Source organism: Coregonus clupeaformis, unplaced genomic scaffold (genome assembly GCF_020615455.1).
Source record: "Coregonus clupeaformis isolate EN_2021a unplaced genomic scaffold, ASM2061545v1 scaf4317, whole genome shotgun sequence".
In the NCBI taxonomy this organism is placed as follows: domain Eukaryota; kingdom Metazoa; phylum Chordata; class Actinopteri; order Salmoniformes; family Salmonidae; genus Coregonus; species Coregonus clupeaformis.
Window position 1 is genome coordinate 1,717 of NW_025537771.1, and position 19,513 is coordinate 21,229.

At 58.6% G+C, this 19,513-nt stretch overlaps 1 protein-coding gene across 1 annotated transcript; it reads left to right on the top strand.

Moving 5' to 3' along the window:
• Nucleotides 1–440: 440 nt before the first annotated feature.
• Nucleotides 441–16,468, top strand: LOC123490664 (WD repeat and FYVE domain-containing protein 3-like; the record flags this gene model as incomplete). Its single annotated transcript, XM_045220556.1, has 4 exons — nucleotides 441–625; nucleotides 11,754–11,884; nucleotides 14,397–14,509; nucleotides 16,228–16,468. Coding segments are annotated over 4 exons (670 nt in total), but the record flags the coding sequence as incomplete, so codon positions are not given.
• Nucleotides 16,469–19,513: the final 3,045 nt, after the last annotated feature.

Genomic DNA, 19,513 nt, shown 5'->3' on the forward strand with positions numbered 1-19,513 from the left:
AATCACTGGCAGACCATAATATTCACAGATCCATTCAGACACAGATCTGTGAAGAGAAGGGAATCTGAGCCAGTCTAGACTGACCTTTAACATCTCATGTTTAGTCTCTTCATGGCACTGTTCAATCCAACAGAAACACATTAATCAACAGAGACACATTAATCAACAGAGACACATTCATCAACAGAGACACATTAATCAACAGAGACACATTAGTCAACAGAGACACGGTAATCAACATTTCAGTAAAATCTCATATTTACCAAGAGCTAATTTTTCATCCATAATCCTTTGAAAGGAGAGATTGGAATATATGTTCCGCTTTTATTTGGACTTTCATCGGACTCAACCCCACAATATTTTGGTAACACTTTATTTGGATAGTTCCCAATAGATCAGGGTTTCATGTTCCACTAACTGTCCACCACCCCACCGAGCAGGGCTACCAGGAGCACATCAGGCCCCCGGCAGCCGTCAGAGCCTTTTGACGGACCTGAACCTGAAACTACACCTGACCAACTCTTCCTCCTCCTCCTCCTCGATCGGACTCCGTGGTCATCCACCCGGAGGCGGGCCCCAGCCATGCTGGACTGCTGGCCTCCGTCAGCTCGACAGCCAACCAGAGGTAAGTAAACAACAGGAGGGCACACCCCGTCCTGTGTCCTGGCCTCAGGATTAAATTAATTAATGAGCGTCTTCCTGTTCTCTCCTGAAAAAGACTTTCTCTCCAGGGATACTAGTTGGTGCAATGGAATCAAGTTTGCTGTTACTTCCTCTTAGTCCAACCGAGGTGAATGAGGAACAAACCTTGATTTCAGCCCTGTTGAGCACAGAGTTCAATTTCCTCCAAGAACTGAATATCTCTGAATGTCTGAGTATCTTCCTTGTTCATCTGAATCTCAACAACACTAGTCTAGAGAAATAAATGTCCAAAAGAAATCTCCATCCCTTCCCTCCTCCCCCTCCCTCTCCATCCCATCCCTCCCCTCCATCCCTCCCTCCCTCCCCTCCATCCCTCCTCTCCATCCCTCCCCTCCATCCTTCCCTCCCCCTCCTCCTCCCTCCTCTCCATTCCTCCCCTCCTCCCTCCCTCCTCTCATTTCCCTCCCCTCCTCCCCTCCATTCCTCCCCTCCCTCCTCTCCATCCCTCCCCTCCATTCCTCCCTCCCTCCCTCTCCATCCCTCCCCTCCTCCCTCCCTCCTCTCCATTCCCTCCTCTCCATCCCTCCCCTCCCCATCCATCCTCCCCTCCATCCTCATCCTCCCCCCCTCCACCTCCCTCCTCTCCCTCCCTCTCCACCCCTCCCCTCCCCTCCCTCCCTACATCCCTCCCCTCCTTCCCTCCCCTACCTCCCCTCCATCCCTCCATCCCTCCTCCCTCCCCTCCTTCCCTCCCTCCCTCCCCTCCTTCCCTCCCTACATCCCTCCCCTCCATCCTCCCCTCCATCCTCCCCCTCCTCCCTCCATCCCTCCCCTCCCTCCTCCCCTCCCTCCCTCCTTCCCATCTCCATCCCTCCTCCCTCCTCTCCCTCCTCCCCTCCTCCCCTCCCTCCTCTCCATCCTCCCCCTCCTCCCTCCCCTCCCTCCTCTCCATCCTTCCCTCCATCCCTCCCCTCCTCCCTCCCTCCCTCTCCATCCCTCCCTCTCCCCCCCTCCCCCCTTCCTCCTCCTCCATTCCTCCCCTCCCTCCCTCCTCCTCTCCATTCCTCCTCTCCATCCCTCCCCTCCCTCTCCATCCCTCCCCTCCTCTCTCCATCCCTCCCTCTCTCCATCCCTCCCCTCCTCTCCATCCCTCCCTCCCCTCCTCTCCATTCTCCTCTCCATCCCTCCCCTCCTCTCCATCCCTCCCTCCCCTCTCTCCATCTCTCCTCTCCATCTCTCTCTCCATCCCTCCCCCTCCTCCCCTCCTCCCCTCCCTCCTCCTCCATCCCTTCCCTCCATCCCTCCCCTCCTCCTCCATCCCTCCCCTCCCTCCTCCCTCCCTTCCCTCCCTCCCCCTCCTCTCAGCCATCCCTCCTCTCCATCCCTCCCTCCCCTCCCTCTCCATCTCCCTCCATCCCTCCTCCTCTCCATCCCTCCCTCCCCTCTCTCCATCTCTCCACTCTCCATCCCTCCCCTCATCCCCCCTCCTCTCATCCCTCCCTCCCTCCTCCCCTCCTTCTCTCCTCCCCCTCCTCTCCATTCCATCCCTCCTCTCCATCCATCCCTCCCCCTCCTCTCCATCTCTCCTCTTCATCCCTCCCCCCCTCCATCCCTCCCTCCCTCCTCCCATCTCTCCTCTCCATCCCTCCCTCCATCCTCCCCTCCTCTCCATCCCATCCCCTCCCTCCTCCCCTCCTTCCCTCACTCCCCCCTCCTCTCCATCCCCTCCCCTCTCTCATCCCTCCCCTCCTCTCCATCCCTCCCTCCCCTCCTCTCCATCTCTCCTCTCCATCCCTCCCTCCTCTCCCTACTCCCTCCCTCCCCTCCTCTCCATCTCTCTCTCCATCTCTCCTCTCCATCCCTCCCCTCCTCTCCCTCCTCCCCTCCTCCCTCCCTCCCTCTCCATCCCTTCCCTCCATCCCTCCCCTCCTCTCCATCCTCCCTCCCTCCTCCCCTCCCTTCCCTCCTCCCCCACTCCCTCTCCATCCCATCCCTCCTCTCCATCCCTCCCTCCCCTCCTCTCAATCTCTCCTCTCCATCCCTCCCCCTCCCTCCATCCCTCCCTCCCCCCCTCTCCATCTCTCTCACTCTCCATCCCTCCCCTCCATCCCTCCCTCCTCTCCATCCCTCCACCCCCTCCTCCCCTCCCTTCCCTCCTCCCCCCCTCTCCATCCCATCCCTCCCTCCATCCCTCCTCTCCATCCCTTCCCTCCCCCTCCTCCCTCCCTCTCTCCATTCCTCCCCTCCTCCCCTCCCTCACTCTCCATTCCTCCCCTCCTCCCCTCCATTCCTCCCCTCCCTCCTCTCCATCCTCCCCTCCCTCTCCATCCCTCCCTCCTCTCCCCTCCTCCCCTCCTCCCCTCCCTCCTCTCCATTCCTCCTCTCCACCTTCCCTCCCTCCTCTCCATCCCTCCCCTCCATTCCTCCCTCCCTCCTCCCTCCTCCCCTCCTCCCCTCCTCCCCTCCCTCCTCTCATTCCTCCTCTCCATCCCTTCCATCCCTATCCCCTCCCTCCTCTCCATCCCTCCCTCCTCCCCTCCCTCCCCCACACATCCCTCCCCTCATTCCCTCCCCTACATCCCTCCCCTCCATCCCTCCCCTCCCTCCCTCCTTCCCTCCCTCTCCATCCTTCCCTCCCTCCCCTCCTTCCCTCCCTCCATCCACTCTCCTCCCTCCTCTCCTTCCCACCTCCCCTCCATCCCTCCCCTCCATCCCTCCCTCCCTCCTCCCCCCCTCCCTCTCCTTCCTTCCCTCCATCCCTCCCCTCCCTCCTCCCCTCCCTCCTTCCTCCCCTCCCTCCTCTCCATCCCTCCCCTCCTCCCTCCTCCTCTCCATCCTTTCCCTCCATCTCTCCCCTCCTCCCCTCTCCATCCCCCTCTCCCCTCACTCCCCTTCCTCCTCTCCATTTCTCCCCTCCTCCCTTCCTCCTCTCCATTCCTCCTCTCCTTCCCTCCCCTCCCTCTCCCATCCCTCCCTCCTCTCCATCCCTCCCTCCTCTCCATCCCTCCCTCCCCTCCTCTCCATCTCCTCCTCTCCATCCCTCCCTCCTCTCCATCCCTCCCTCCCTCCTCTCCATCTCTCTCTCCATCCCTTCCCTCCATCCCTCCCCTCCTCTCCATCCCTCCCTCCCTCCCTCCCCTCCTCCCCTCCTCTCCATTCCTCCTCTCCATCCCTTCCCTCCCTCCCTCTCCATCCACTCCCCTCCATTCCTCCCTCCTCCCTCCCTCCCTCCCTCCTCCCTCCCTCCCCCTCCTTCCCTCCCCTACATCCCTCCCCTCCATCCTCCCCTCCATCCCTCCCTCCCTCCCCTCCATCCTCCCCTCCCTCCTCCCTCCCTCCTCTCCTTCCCTTCCCTCCATCCCTCCCTCCCTCCTCCCCTCACTCCCCTCCTCCCTCCCTCCCTCTCCATCCCTCCCCTCCTCCCCTCCCCTCCCTCCTCTCCATCCCTTCCCCTCCATCCCTCCCCCTCCTCCCTCCCTCCTCTCCATCCCTCCTCTCCCCTCCTCCCCTTCCTCCTCTCCATTCCTCCCCTCCCTCCCTCCCTCCTCTCCATTCCTCCTCTCCATCCCTCCCTCCCCTCCTCTCCATCTCTCCTCTCTCCATCCCTCCTCCTCTCCCTCCTCCCTCCCTCCTCTCCATCCCTTCCCTCCATCCCTCCCCTCCACTCTCCATCCCTCCCTCCCACTCCTCCCCTCCCTTCCCTCCTCCCCCCTCCTCTCCATCCCACATCCCTCCTCTCCATCCCTCCTCCCCTCCTCTCCATCTCTCCTCTCCATCCCTCCCTCCTCTCCATCCCTCCCTCCCCTCCTCTCCATCTCTCCTCTCCATCCCTCCCTCCATCCCTCCCTCCTCTCCATCCCTCCCTCCCTCCTCCCCTCCCTTCCCTCCTCCCCCCTCCTCTCCATCCCATCCCTCCCTCTCCATCCGTCCCTCCCCTCCTCTCCATCCCTCCCCTCCATCCCTCCCCTCCTCTCCATCCACTCCCTCCACTCCTCCCTCCTTCCCTCCTCCCCCCTCCTCTCCATCCCATCCCTCCTCTCCATCCGTCCCTCCCCTCCTCTCCATCTCTCCTCTTCATCCCTCCTCCTCTCGTCCCTCCCTCCCCTCCTCTCATCTCTCCTCTCCATCCTCCCCTCCATCCCTCCCTCCTCTCCATCCCTCCCTCCCTCCTCCCTCCCTTCCCTCCTCCCCCTCCTCTCCATCCCTCCCCTCCTCTCCATCCCTCCCTCCCCTCCTCTCCATCCTCTTCTCTCCATCCCTCCCCTCCCTCTCCATCCCTCCCTCCCTCCTCTCCATCTCTCCTCTCCATCTCTCCTCTCCATCCCTCCCTCCTCTCCCCTCCTCCCCTCCTCCCCTCCCTCCTCTCCATCCCTCCCTCCATCCCTCCCCTCCTCTCCATCCCTCCCTCCCTCCTCCCTCCCTTCCCTCCTCCCCCTCCTCTCCATCCCATCCCTCCTCTCCATCCCTCCCTCCCTCCTCTCCATCTCTCCTCCTCCATCCCCCCCTCCTCTCCATCCCTCCCCTCCTCTCCATCCCTCCCTCCCTCCTCTCCATCCCTCCCCCCCCCCTCCTCTCACATCTCTCCTCTCCCATCCCTCCCTCCATCCCTCCCTCCCTCTCCATACCCTCCCTCCTCCCCTCCCACTCCTCCCTCCTCCCCCCCTCCTCTCCATCCCATCCCTCCCCCTCCATCCCTCCTCCTCCATCCCTTCCCTCCCTCCCTCCCCTCCCTCCTCTCCATTCCTCCCTCCTCCCCTCCCCCCTCTCCATTCCTCCCCTCCTCCCCTCCATTCCCCCCTCCTCTCCTCTCCATCCTCCCTCCCTCTCCATCCCTCCCTCCTCTCCCTCCTCCCCTCCTCCCTCCCTCCCTCTCCATTCCTCCTCTCCATCCCTTCCCTCCCCTCCTCTCATCCCTCCCCTCCATTTCCTCCCCTCCCTCCCCTCCCTCCCTCCCCCTCCTCCTCCTCCCCTCCCTCCTCTCCATTCCTCCTCTCCATCCCTTCCATCCCCCCTCCCCTCCCTCCTCTCCATCCCTCCCCTCCTCCCTCCCTCCCCCACATCCCTCCCCTCTTCCTCTCCCCTACATCCCTCCCCTCCATCCCTCCCTCCCTCCCCTCCTTCCCTCCCCCTCCATCCTTCCCCTCCCTCCCCTCCTTCCCTCCCCTCCATCCCTCCCCTCCCTCCTCTCCTTCCCTCCCTCCATCCCCCCCTCCATCCCTCCCTCCCTCCTCCCTCCCTCCTCTCCTTCCCTTCCCTCCATCCCTCCCTCCCTCCTCCCCTCCCTCCCTTCCTCCCTCCCTCCTCTCCATCCCTCCCCTCCTCCCCTCCCTCCTCTCCATCCTTTCCCTCCATCCTCCCCTCCCTCCCCTCTCCATCCCTCCTCTCCCTCCTCCCCTTCCTCCTCTCCATTCCTCCCCTCCCTCCTCCCCTTCCTCCTCTCCCATTCCTCCTCTCCATCCCTCCCTCCTCTCCATCCCTCCCTCCTCTCCATCCCTCCCCTCCTCTCCATCCCTCCCTCCCTCTCCATCCCTCCCTCCCCTCCTCTCCATCTCCTCCTCTCCATCCCTTCCCTCCATCCCTCCCCTCCTCTCCATCCCTCCCCCTCCCTCCTCCCCTCCCTCCCTCCCTCCCATTTCCTCCTCTCCATCCCTTCCCTCCCCTCCTCTCCATCCCTCCCCCTCCATTCCTCCCCCTCCCTCCCTCCCTCCCTCCCTCCCCTCCTCCCCTCCTTCCCTCTCTCACATCCCTCCCCTCCATCCCTCCCCCTCCATCCCTCCCTCCCTCCCTCCATCCCTCCCCTCCCTCCTCCCCTCCCTCCTCTCCTTCCCTTCCCTCCATCCCTCCCCTCCCTCCTCCTCCCCCTCCTCCCCTCCCTCCCTCTCCATCCCTCCCCTCCTCCCTCCCTCCCTCCTCTCCATCCTTCCCTCCATCCCTCCCCTCCTCCCCCCTCCTCTCCATCCCTCCTCTCCCCTCCTCCCCTTCCTCCTCTCCATTCCTCCCCTCCTCCCCTCCCTCCCCTCTCCATTTCCTCCTCTCCATCCCTCCCTCCCCTCCTCTCCATCTCTCCTCTCCACCCTCTCCTCTCCATCCCTCCCTCCTCTCCCCTCCTCCCTCCCTCCTCTCCATCCCTTCCCTCCATCCCTCCCCTCCTCTCCATCCCTCCCCTCCCTCCTCCCTCCCTTCCCTCCTCCCCCCCCCTCTCCATCCCATCCCTCCTCTCCATCCCTCCCTCCTCCCTCTCCATCTCTCCTCTCACATCCCTCCCACTCCTCCATCCCTCCCTCCCCTCCTCTCCATCTCTCCTCTCCATCCCTCCCTCCATCCCTCCCCTCCTCTCCATCCCTCCCTCCCTCCTCCCCTCCTTCCCTCCTCCCCCTCCTCTCCATCCCATCCCTCCTCTCCATCCGTCCCTCCCTCCCTCTCCATCCCTCCCTCCATCCCTCCCTCCTCTCCATCCCTCCTCCCTCCCCCCCCTCCCTCCCCCTCCCTCCCCCTCCTCTCCATCCCATCCCTCCTCTCCATCCGTCCCTCCCCTCCTCTCCATCTCTCCTCTTCATCCCTCCCCTCCTCTCCATCCCTCCCTCCCTCCTCTCCATCTCTCCTCTCCATCCCTCCCCTCCATCCCTCCCCTCCTCCTCCATCCTCCCCTCCCTCCTCCCCCCTTCCCTCCCTCCCCCTCCTCTCCATCCCTCCCCCCCTCTCCATCCCTCCCCTCCTCTCCATCCCTCCCTCCCTCCTCTCCATCTCTCTTTCTCCATCCCTCCCCTCCTCTCCATCCCTCCCTCCCCCCCTCTCCATCTCTCCTCTCCACTCTCTCCTCTCCATCCCTCCCCTCCTCTCCCCCTCCTCCCCTCCTCCCCTCCCTCCTCTCCATCCCTTCCCTCCATCCCTCCCTCCCTCTCCATCCCTCCTCCTCCTCCTCCCTCCCTCCCCCCCTCCCCCACCCTCTCCATCCCATCCCTCCATTCCACCCTCCCTCCTCTCCATCTCTCCTCTCCATCCCTCCCTCCTCTCCATCCCTCCCTCCCCTCCTCTCCATCTCTCCTCTCCATCCCTCCCCTCCATCCCTCCCCTCCTCTCCATCCCTCCCTCCCCCTCCTCCTCCTTCCCTCCTCCCCCCCTCCCTCTCCATCCCATCCCTCCCTCCATCCCTCACTCTCCATCCCTTCCCTCCCCTCCTCCCTCCCTCTCCTCTCATTCCCTCCCCCCCTCCCCTCCCTCCTCTCCATTCCTCCCCCTCCTCCCTCCATTCCTCCTCCTCCCTCCTCTCCATCCTCCCTCCTCTCCATCCCTCCCCCTCCTCTCCCCTCCTCCCCTCCTCCCCCTCCCTCCTCTCCATTCCTCCTCTCCATCCCTTCCCTCCCCTCCTCCATCCCTCCCCTCATTCCTCCCCTCCTCCCTCCACTCCCTCCCCTCCTCCCCTCCTCCCCTCCCTCCTCTCCATTCCTCCTCTCCATCCTTCCATCCTCCTCCCCTCCCTCCTCTCCATCCTCCCTCCCTCCTCCCCTCCCTCCCCCACATCCCTCCCCCTCCTTCCCTCCCCTACATCCCTCCCCTCCATCCCTCCCCTCCCTCCCCTCCTTCCCTCCTCCATCCTTCCCCTCCCTCCCCTCCTTCCCTCCCCTCCATCCCTCCCCTCCCTCCTCTCCTTCCCTCCCTCCATCCTCCCCCCTCCATCCCTCCCTCCATCCCTCCCCTCCTCTCCATCCCTCCCTCCCCCCTCTCCATCTCTCTCTCTCATCCCCCCCTCCATCCCTCCCCCCCTCTCCATCCCTCCCTCCCTCCTCCCCTCCCTTCCCTCCTCCCCCTCCTCTCCATCCCTCCCCTCCCATCTCCATCCCTCCCCTCCTCTCCATCCCTCCCTCCCCTCCTCTCCATCTCTCTTTTCCATCCCTCCCCCTCTCTCCATCCCTCCCTCCCCTCCTCTCCATCTCTCCTCTCCATCTCTCCTCTCCATCCCTCCCCTCCTCTCCCCCCTCCTCCCTCCTCCCTCCTCCTCTCCATCCCTTCCCTCCATCTCCTCCCCTCCCTCCCCCCCCTCCCTCCCCTCCCTTCCCTCCCCCCCCCTCCTCTCCATCCCATCCCTCCTCTCCATCCCTCCCTCCCTCCTCTCCATCTCTCCTCCATCCCTCCCTCCCTCCATCCCTCCTCCCCTCCTCCATCTCTCCTCTCATCCCTCCCCTCCATCCTCCCCTCCTCTCCCATCCCTCCCCTCCCTCCTCCCCTCCTTCCCCTCCTCCCCCCCCCTCTCATCCCATCCCTCCCCTCCATCCCTCCTCTCCATCCCTTCCCTCCCCTCCTCCCCTCCCTCCTCTCCATTCCTCCCCTCCTCCCCTCCCTCCTCTCTTTCCTCCCTCCTCCCCTCCATTTCCTCCCCTCCCTCCTCTCCATCCCTCCTCCTCCCACCCCCCTCCTCTCCCCTCCTCCCCTCCTCCCCCTCCCTCCTCTCCATTCCTCCTCTCCATCCCTTCCCTCCCCTCCTCTCCATCCCTCCCCTCCATTTCCTCCCCTCCCTCCCCTCCCTCCCCCCTCCCTCCTCCTCTCCCTCCCTCCTCTCCATTCCCTCCTCTCCATCCCTTCCATCCCCTCCTCCCCTCCCTCCTCTCCATCCCTCCCCCCCTCCCCTCCCCCCCCACATCCCTCCCCTCCCTCCCTCCCTACATCCCTCCCCCCATCCCTCCCTCCCCTCCCTCCCTCCCTCCCCTCCATCCTTCCCTCCCTCCCCTCCTTCCCTCCCCTCCATCCCTCCCCTCCCTCCTCTCCTTCCCTCCCCCATCCCTCCCTCCATCCCTCCCCTCCTCCTCCCCTCCCTCCTCTCCTTCCTTCCCTCCATCCCTCCCCCTCCCTCCTCCCTCCCTCCCTTCCCTCCCCTCCCTCCTCTCCACTCCCTCCCCTCCTCCCCTCCCTCCTCTCATCCTTTTCCCTCCATCCCTCCCCTCCTCCCTCTCCATCCCTCCTCTCCCTCCTCCCCTTCCTCCTCTCCATTCCTCCCCCTCCTCCCCTTCCTCCTCTCCATTTCCCTCCTCTCCATCTCCTCCCCTCCTCTCCATCCCTCCCCTCCTCTCCATCCTCCCCCCCTCTCCATCCCTCCCCTCCTCTCCATCCCTCCCTCCCCTCCTCTCCATCTCTCCTCTCCCATCCCTCCCCCCTCCTCTCCATCCCTCCCCCCCTCCTCTCCATCTCTCTCTCCATCCTTCCCTCCATCCCTCCCCTCTCCATCCCTCCCCCTCCCTCCTCCCCTCCCTCCCCTCCTCTCCATTCCTCCTCTCCATCCTCCCTCCTCCTCTCCATCCCTCCCTCCATTTCCTCCCCTCCTCCCTCCCCTCCCTCCTCTCCCTCCCTCCCTCCTTCCCTCCCCCTACATCCCTCCCCTCCATCCCTCCCTCCATCCTCCCCTCCCTCCCTCCATCCCTCCCCTCCCTCCTCCCCTCCCTCCTCTCCTTCCCTTCCCTCCATCCTCCCTCCCTCCTCCCCTCACTCCCTCCTCCCTCCCTCCTCTCCATCCCCCCCCTCCTCCCCTCCCTCCCTCCTCTCCATCCCTTCCCTCCATCCCTCCCCTCCTCCCTCCCCTCCTCTCCATCCCTCCTCTCCCCCCCCTCCCCTTCCTCCTCTCCATTCCTCCCCCTCCCCTCCCTCCTCTCCATTCCTCCTCTCCATCCCTCCCCCCCTCCTCTCCATCTCTCCTCTCCATCTCTCCCTCTCCATCCCTCCCCTCCTCTCCTCCTCCTCCTCCCTCCTCTCCATCCCCTTCCCCCCACTCCCTCCCTCCTCTCCATCCCTCCCTCCCTCCTCCCCTCCCTTCCCTCCTCCCCCCCTCCTCTCCATCCCATCCCTCCTCTCCATCCCCCCCTCCCTCCTCTCCATCTCTCCTCTCCATCCCTCCCCTCCTCTCCATCCTCCCCCTCCTCTCCATTCTCTCCTCTCCATCCCTCCCTCCATCCCTCCCCTCCTCTCCATCCCTCCCCTCCCTCCTCCCCTCCTTCCCTCCTCCCCCCTCCTCTCCATCCCATCCCTCTCCTCTCCATCCGTCCCTCCCCTCCCTCTCCATCTCTCTCTTCATCCCTCCCTCCTCTCATCCCTCCCTTCCCTCCTCTCCATCTCTCCTCCATCCCTCCCTCCATCCCTCCCCTCCTCTCCATCCCTCCCCCTCCCTCCTCCCCTCCTTCCCCTCCTCCCCCCTCCTCTCCATCCCCTCCCTCCCTCTCCATTCCTCCTCTCCATCCCTCCCTCCTCTCATCCCTCCCTCCCATCCCTCCCCTCCTCTCCATCCCTCCCTCCCTCCTCCCCTCCCACCCTCCTCCCCCCCCTCTCCATCCATCCCTCCCTCCATCCCTCCTCTCCATCCCTCCTCCCTCCTCCCCCTCCCTCCCTCCTCTCCATCCCTCCCCTCCCCTCCTCCTCTCCATCCCTTCCCTCCATCCCTCCCCCTCCTCCCTCCTCCTCCTCCATCCCTCTCCCTCCTCCCCTCCTCCCCTCCCTCCTCTCCATTCCTCCCCTCCTCCCCTCCCTCCTCTCCATCCCTCCCCTCCTCTCCATCCCTCCCCTCCTCTCATCCCTCCCTCCCCTCCCTCCTCCCCTCCCTCCCTCCCTCCTCCCTCCTCCCTCTTCCTCCTCTCCATCCCTCCCTCCCTCCTCCCCCTCATCTCCCTCCCTCCTCCCCTCCCTCCTCTCCTCTCCCTTCCCCTCCATCCCTCCCCTCCCTCCTCCCTCCCTCCCTCCTCCTCCCTCCTCCCATCCCTCCCCTCCCTCCTCCCTCCCTCCTCTCCTTCCTTCCCTCCATCCCTCCCCTCCTCCTCCCCCTCCCTCCCCTCCTCCCCTCCCTCCCTCTCCCTCTCCATCCCTTCCCTCCATCCCTCCCTCCTCCCTCCCCCTCCTCTCATCCCTACCCTCTCCCCTACCTCTCTCCTTCCTTCCTCTCTCTCTCTCCCTACGCCCCCTCTCCATCCCTCTCTCCCTCCCTCCCTCCCTCCATCCATCCTCTCCATCCCCTCCCTCCCCCTCTCCCTCCCTCCATCCCCTCTCTCCCCTACCTCTCTCCTTCCTTCCCTCTCTCTCTCTCCCTAACGCCTCCCTCTCTCCCTCCCTCCCCCTCTCTCTCTCTCCCTCCCCAGAATGCCCAGGACCTCCAGCTAGCAGTAGCTAATATCCTGCAGCAGCTGGTCCACAGTGAGAGAAACCAGCAGATACTGTGTGAAGCAGGTCTACATAGCAACCCACTGCCAGCGCTGCAGCCAGGCCCTGGGTGACGAGGAACACCCCCTCATCCACCGTGCAGAAGATGTTTGAGAGGCTGGCCTCGCTGAGCCCTGCACCTATGGCCCCTGAGGTGGGGAGTTAACACACACATAGTTAGACACAGGCTGAAACACGCGCACATACTTTTCCTCTCTCTCTCTCTCTCTCTCTCTCTGTCTCTCTCTCTCTCTCTCTCTCTCTCTCTCTCTCTCTCTCTCTCTCTCTCTCTCTCTCTCTCTCTCTCCCTCTGCCTCTCTCTCTCTCTCTCTCTCTCTCTCTCTTTCTCTGTCTGTGTCTCTCTCTCTCTCTCTCTCTCCCTCTGTCTCTCTCTCTCTCTCTCTCTCTCTCTCTCTCTCTCTCTCTCTCTCTCTCTCTCTTTCTCTCTCTCTCTCTTTCTCTCTCTCTCTCTCTCTCTCTCTCTCTCTCTCTCTCTCTCCTCTCCACTTTCTCTCTCTCTCTTGCTGTCTCCGTCTCTCGGTCTCTTCCTCTGTCTCTCTGTCTCTGTCTCTCTCTGTGTCTCTCTCTCTCTCTCTCTCTCTCTTCTCTCTCTCTTGCTGTCTCTGTCTTTCTCTCGCTGTCTCTGTCTCTGTCTCTTTCGTAAACTCAGAGTGTTATCAGATTGTCCGTTCGTAAATTGGAGCATTCAGAGCGCACACTGGACGCTCTGGCCGTGGAGTAGGGTTGATCTGAGCGTTCTGACCTAACAAAAGCAGTCAAGCAACGTTGGCTAGCTTGCTAGCTACTTCCAGACACAAATGAGAGAACAGCTCACTCTGACTCATTTTACTTGCCCTAGCAGAGCTGGTTAGGCTGTTTTCATGTTATCCAGAGCGTTGGTGACTGCAACTGTGCTGCTGCCAACAATTTAATTACGCTTTTTTGACAACGTTTACTGACACCGGCCATATTCAACGGGTGTTGAGCGTTCGTAAATTTGTCAGTTATTCTGCGCTCTGGCACACTCAGCGAAAGTGCTCTGACATCGGAGTAGATAGCGTGATTTACCAGCTACGTCTATCAACAGTTGTCGCAGTGACATCATAAAAATTATATTGAAATGGTTACTTGCATAGTGGAGTCTTTTGTTAAGACATGTAGCTAGCTAGCTAAACAATGAACCATAATCCCAACTCATAACGTTACTACCCTGCATGAATATGCAGGTAGCTAACCAACCAGGTTCAATGTTAGCTAGGTAACATTAGGCTATAACTAGCAATGCAAATGGCTCTGAGATACGAATAACATTAGTACACAGATCATACACGTAACGTTAGTTAGCTAGCTAGCTAGCCAGCCAGCTAACATTAGCTAGCTAGCTAACAGTACACTTTAACTTTAAATGAAAACTACTTTCTGACAAAATTAGAAACGTGTAATATCTGAAAATGTAGCTAGCTAAACTATCTTACGCGTATACATGGATGGACGCTTCTCCCTCTCTGTCACGGATGCCATGGTTGCCCTTAGTTTGAAGATGTAATCCGGAGACAGGTGGTTTATACAACATTTTACATTTACATTTACATTTTAGTCATTTAGCAGACGCTCTTATCCAGAGCGACTTACAGTTAGTGAATACATATTTTTTATACTGGCCCCGTGGAATCGAACCCCACAACCCTGGCGTTGCAACGCCATGCTCTATCAACTGAGCTCATCCCTGCCGGTCATTCCCTCCCCTACCCTGGACGACTGGGCCAATTGTGCGCCGCCCATGAGTCTCCCGGTCGCGACAGAGCCTGGATTCGAACCAGGATCTCTAGTGGCACAGTTAGCACTGCGATGCAGTGCCTTAGACCACTGCGCCACTCAGGAGTACAACAGCCTTCTGTGTGTTCTCTTTTCGACTCCCTCCGCATATTTACAATCAAACGCCAGAATTGTATTCGTATTTACAGATGGCATACAAGTTTGCTTTTAAGGCCAAAAAACGCATTTTGATTATTAAAAAAGGTTTACGTTCAAATGGCGCTCCTGTGAAGTAGTGACGCGCGACATAGTTTCCTGAAACGAGTCACACATGGTCATACATTTGGCAGGAGGTTAGGACGTGCAGCTCAGTTTCCACCTCATTTTGTGGGCAGTGTGCATATAGCCTGTCTTCTCTTGAGAGCCAGGTCTGCCTACGGCGGCCTTTCTCAATAGCAAGGCTATGCTCACTGAGTCTGTACATAGTCAAAGCTTTCCTTAATTTTGGGTCAATCACAGTTTCTCTCTCTCCCCCCCTCTCTCTCTCTCTCTCTCACTTTCTCTCTCTCTGTCATAACAATGATGGTTATAAGAGAATAAAGCCTTCAGCTTTTGTATTTGATAAGTTATCATTTTCATGTAGCATACAGTATGTAAAATTGTCTCCCGTTGGAACAGCTTTTTAATGTATTTTAATGATCAAATAAATCATAAAAATCTAATGATTCCAAGAGACATAGTAAACATGCATGTCGTCCATGTTGTTTCTACCCATGCAGTTTTTCTCTCTCTCGTACCCTCCATCTAATGTGGTTTGTCCCCCACAGAGAGTTCCTTCGGCTGGGTAACCCTCTGAACTGTGGAGCCTGGGACAAGAAGCTCCTCAGACAGTACCGCGTCCACAAACCTTCCTCCCTTAGCTACGACGCAGAGATGAGAAGTAAGATCTCAATGTTTAGCTGAACCTGAGTCACGCCATACGGTGCTGGATGTGATGCCATCTGTTCATCACAGTTCCAGCAACTACGGTGGAATCGGAACCATGCCAATGTAGTACAGCTCGGCTTGGTTTAGCTCGGCTTGGTTTAGCTCGGCTTGGTTTAGCTCGGCTTGGTTTAGCTCGGCTTGGTTTAGCTAGGCTTGACATACACACAGACAGACAGACAGACATACACACAGACAGACAGACATACACACAGACAGGCAGGCAGGCAGACAGACAGGCAGGCAGGCAGGCAGACAGGCAGACAGGCAGACAGACAGGCAGACAGGCAGGCAGGCAGGCAGACAGACAGACAGACAGACAGACAGACAGACAGACAGACAGACAGACAGACAGACAGCTTGAAAAGGCGAACAATTAACAAATAATAATAAACATATTGTTAGTCTAATCGGAGTCTGAGCCTGTCCAACCGGAGGTGAATCTGTTCGTGAAAGATTGTTAATATCTTCACTATCTTAATTCCCGATCAGGCTCAATTCACAGCCCCTCGTTCATTTCCTGTAAACTTCCAGTCTATTCTAAGCAAAGAGTAGGGAAGCCTAAGTTGGTCAAACTAATGCTCATGTTTGATTCATGTTGTCTGTCTATTTAGTAAGGGAATGTTTGTAATGTGGTTATTTTGTTTAGCTGTAACATCAATCTCTAAATTGTTCTCCTCTCACTGTGATAATAGCTAAACATGACATCCTTCCTCAACTCTCAGGCCCTGTTTCAATAGCTAAACATGACATCCTTCCTCAACTCTCAGGCCCTGTTTCAATAGCTAAACATGACATCCTTCCACAACTCTCAGGCCCTGTTTCAATAGCTAAACATGACATCCTTCCTCAACTCTCAGGCCCTGTTTCAATAGCTAAACATGACATCCTTCCACAACTCTCAGGCCCTGTTTCAATAGCTAAACATGACATCCTTCCTCAACTCTCAGGCCCCGTTTCAATAGCTAAACATGACATCCTTCCTCAACTCTCAGGCCCCGTTTCAATAGCTAAACATGACATCCTTCCACAACTCTCAGGCCCTGTTTCAATAGCTAAACATGACATCCTTCCTCAACTCTCAGGCCCCGTTTCAGACAGCTAAACATGACATCCTTCCACAACTCTCAGGCCCTGTTTCAATAGCTAAACATGACATCCTTCCTCAACTCTCAGGCCCCGTTTCAATAGCTAAACATGACATCCTTCCACAACTCTCAGGCCTTCCTCTCTTACTGTAATTACTGATATGACACGACTGAATTGCTTCATATATCCAAAATTCCGGCACACACAATATCACCTCTGCGCTTTTATGGTGTCTGTGTTTTCAGAAATAGCATGAAGTGAACTGGGCTGTTGTGAACTGTAAGTCCCTGTACCATAAGAAGCATGGTGGTGTGTATCTAGTCCAACAGATTCTATGACCATGTCGATGGAGGGTTGCTTCGGTCCGGACAGCGTGTTCACTGTGGGTTAGGCTTAGCTGACCTCTGACCTCTAACCTCTAACCTCTAACCTGTCTCTGTCTGTCTCTCTACAACAGATTCTATGACCATGTCGATGGAGGGTTGCTTCGGTCCTGACAGCGTGTTCACTGTGGGTTAGGCTTAGCTGACCTCTGACCTCTAACCTCTAACCTCTAACCTCTCTCTGTCCGTCTCTCTACAACAGATTCTATGACCATGTCGATGGAGGGTTGCTTCGGTCCGGACAGCGTGTTCACGGCAGCCGGTGAGGACAACGGTCAGTACCGGATCAGCCGTAGCCTGGTGCGCTCGGCCGAAGGTTCCACCGTGCCACTGACACGCGTCAAATGCCTGGTTTCCATGACAACGCCCCACGACATCCGCCTCCACGGCTCAGCCGTCACGCCAGCCTTCGTGGAGTTCGACACCTCGCTGGAGGGCTTCGGGTATAAAGACGCACACACAGTCGTCAACACACACACACACAGGGCTTTGGGGAAACACACATTCCTTTTTTCACTGTTGTCTATGGTTGCGAAATTCCGGAAATGTTCCCAAAATTGCCAGGTTTTCCAGAAATCCCTCCCCGCGTTTTCCCTTCTGATTCTGGGAATCGTCCAACCAGGATTTCTGGAAAACTCGGAAATTTGGGGAAAGTTATTGGAATTTTGCAACCCTGCTGTCGTCACTTGCACTTTTGGGACTATTCCGTTGATTCTGTTGGTTTCACAAGGCAGATTTCAGGCTGCTGAGAGGTTTTGGTTCCTTCAGCTTTCCTTTTCTTTCTTTTAATGTTTAATTATTCAGTCAGGAACACCTGAGTACACCTGGGGTATTCTCTCTCCACCTGTCTCTGTCACTGTCTCTGAAATGTGCATACAAATGGGCTGATTTTCTGCTCAATACTACACATATACATATATACACACACACACACATACACACACCAAACACACACCCCATCCCTCCCCCATCTGTCACTATGAAATATTAATGCCATAGCCCGTATTAGACACAAGGTGCAGCAGGCTAGTCTGCTGTGTGCTTGGGTTGGGGGGGTCTGTCTAACACACCCAGGACCAGTCAGTGTGGGGGAAATGGGAGTACAAACGTGTGTGTGTTTAGGGAGACACTGATGCATCTTGTTTCTGTAGCCAGGATAACGGTGGTTTTAGAAAACCACAGAGGAAGGAGGGGCCCAGGTCTTTGAAAACCACAGAGGAGGGAGGGGCCCAGGTCTTTAGAAAACCACAGAGGAGGGAGGGGCCCAGGTCTTTAGAAAACCACAGAGGAGGGAGGGGCCCAGGTCTTTAGAAAACCACAGAGGAGGGGGGCCCAGGTCTTTAGAAACCACAGAGGAGGGAGGGGCCCAGGTCTTTAGAAAACCACAGAGGAGGGAGGGGCCCGGGTCTTTAGAAAACCACAGAGGAGGGAGGGGCCCAGGTCTTTAGAAAACCACAGAGGAGGGAGGGGCCCAGGTCTTTAGAAAACCACAGAGGAGGGAGGGGCCCAGGTCTTTGAAAACCACAGAGGAGGGAGGGGCCCAGGTCTTTAGAAAACCACAGAGGAGGGAGGGGCCCAGGTCTTTAGAAAACCACAGAGGAGGGAGGGGCCCAGGTCTTTAGAAAACCACAGAGGAGGAGGGGCCCAGGTCTTTAGGAAAACCACAGAGGAGGGAGGGGCCCAGGTCTTTAGAAAACCACAGAGGAGGGAGGGGCCCAGGTCTTTAGAAAACCACAGAGGAGGGAGGGGGCCCAGGTCTTTAGAAAACCACAGAGGAGGGAGGGGCCCAGGTCTTTAGAAAACCACAGAGGAGGGAGGGGCCCAGGTCTTTAGAAAACCACGAGGAGGGAGGGGGCCCAGGTCTTTGAAAACCACAGAGGAGGGAGGGGCCCAGGTCTTTGAAAACCACAGAGGAGGGAGGGGCCCAGGTCTTTAGAAAACCACAGAGGGGGAGGGGCCCAGGTCTTTAGAAAACCACAGAGGAGGGAGGAGCCCAGGTCTTTAGAAAACCACAGAGGAGGGAGGGGGCCCAGGTCTTTAGGAAACCACAGAGGAGGGAGGGGGCCCAGGTCTTTAGAAAACCACAGAGGAGGGAGGGGCCCAGGTCTTTAGAAAACCACAGAGGAGGGGAGGGGCCCAGGTCTTTAGAAAACCACAGAGGAGGGAGGGGGCCGGGTCTTTAGAAAACCACAGAGGAGGGAGGGGCCCAGGTCTTTAGAAAACCACAGAGGAGGGAGGGGCCCAGGTCTTTAAGAAAACCACAGAGGAGGGAGGGGCCCAGGTCTTTAGAAAACCACAGAGGAGGGAGGGGCCCAGGTCTTTAGAAAACCCACAGAGGAGGGAGGGGCCCAGGTCTTTAGAAACCACAGAGGAGGAGGGGCCCAGGTCTTTAGAAACCACAGAGGAGGGAGGGGCCAGTCTTTAGAAACCACAGAGGAGGGAGGGGCCCAGGTCTTTTAGAAAACCCACAGAGGAGGGGAGGGGCCCAGGTCTTTAGAAAACCACAGAGGAGGGAGGGGGCCCAGGTCTTTAGAAAACCACAGAGGAGGGAGGGCCCAGGTCTTTAGAAAACCCACAGAGAGGGGAGGGGCCCAGGTCTTTAGAAAACCACAGAGGAGGAGGGGCCCAGGTCTTTAGAAAACCCACAGAGGAGGGAGGGGCCCAGGTCTTTAGAAAACCACAGAGGAGGGAGGGGCCCAGGTCTTTAGAAAACCACAGAGGAGGGAGGGGCCCAGGTCTTTAGAAAACCCACAGAGGAGGGAGGGGCCCGAGGTCTTTAGAAAACCACAGAGGAGGGAGGGGCCCAGGTCTTTAGAAAACCCACAGAGGAGGGAGGGGCCCAGGTCTTTAGAAAACCACAGAGAGGAGGGGCCCAGGTCTTTAGAAAACCACAGAGGAGGGAGGGGCCCAGGTCTTTAGAAAACCACAGAGGAGGGAGGGGCCCAGGTCTTTTGTAATTCCATTACTGTTCTAATCTCTGTAATATTAGTAATTATCCTTTCTACATTACTCTTCCTGTGCTCTTGTCAAAACATTGCCCTAGCTTGTCATCTTTAGGCTGTTTCCCAAAACAGCAGATCCAGTTTCAGGAAGATCTGATCTGAAGTAAAAACAGATTGGCTTGAAGTAGTGACCCAAACATTTTCTTCCATTCTTCTTGCACAGAGGAAAGATTTGTCAGCTAGAACATGAATCTCATAATGGGTATTCAGGGTGACAACAAAATTGCTTTCATGTCAGGTTGAGAGAAAATAACAGAGGGTCATAAGTCACTGAGTCACGTGTAACCTCTTACCTGGGACCCTTGTCTCTTACCTGGGACCCTGGCTCTTACCTGGGACCCTGGCTCTTACCTGGGACCCTGTTTCTTACCTGGGACCCTGTTTCTTACCTGGGACCCTGTCTCTTACCTGGGACCCTTGGCTCTTACCTGGGACCCTTGGCTCTTACCTGGGACCCTGTCTCTTACCTGGGACCCTGTCTCTTAC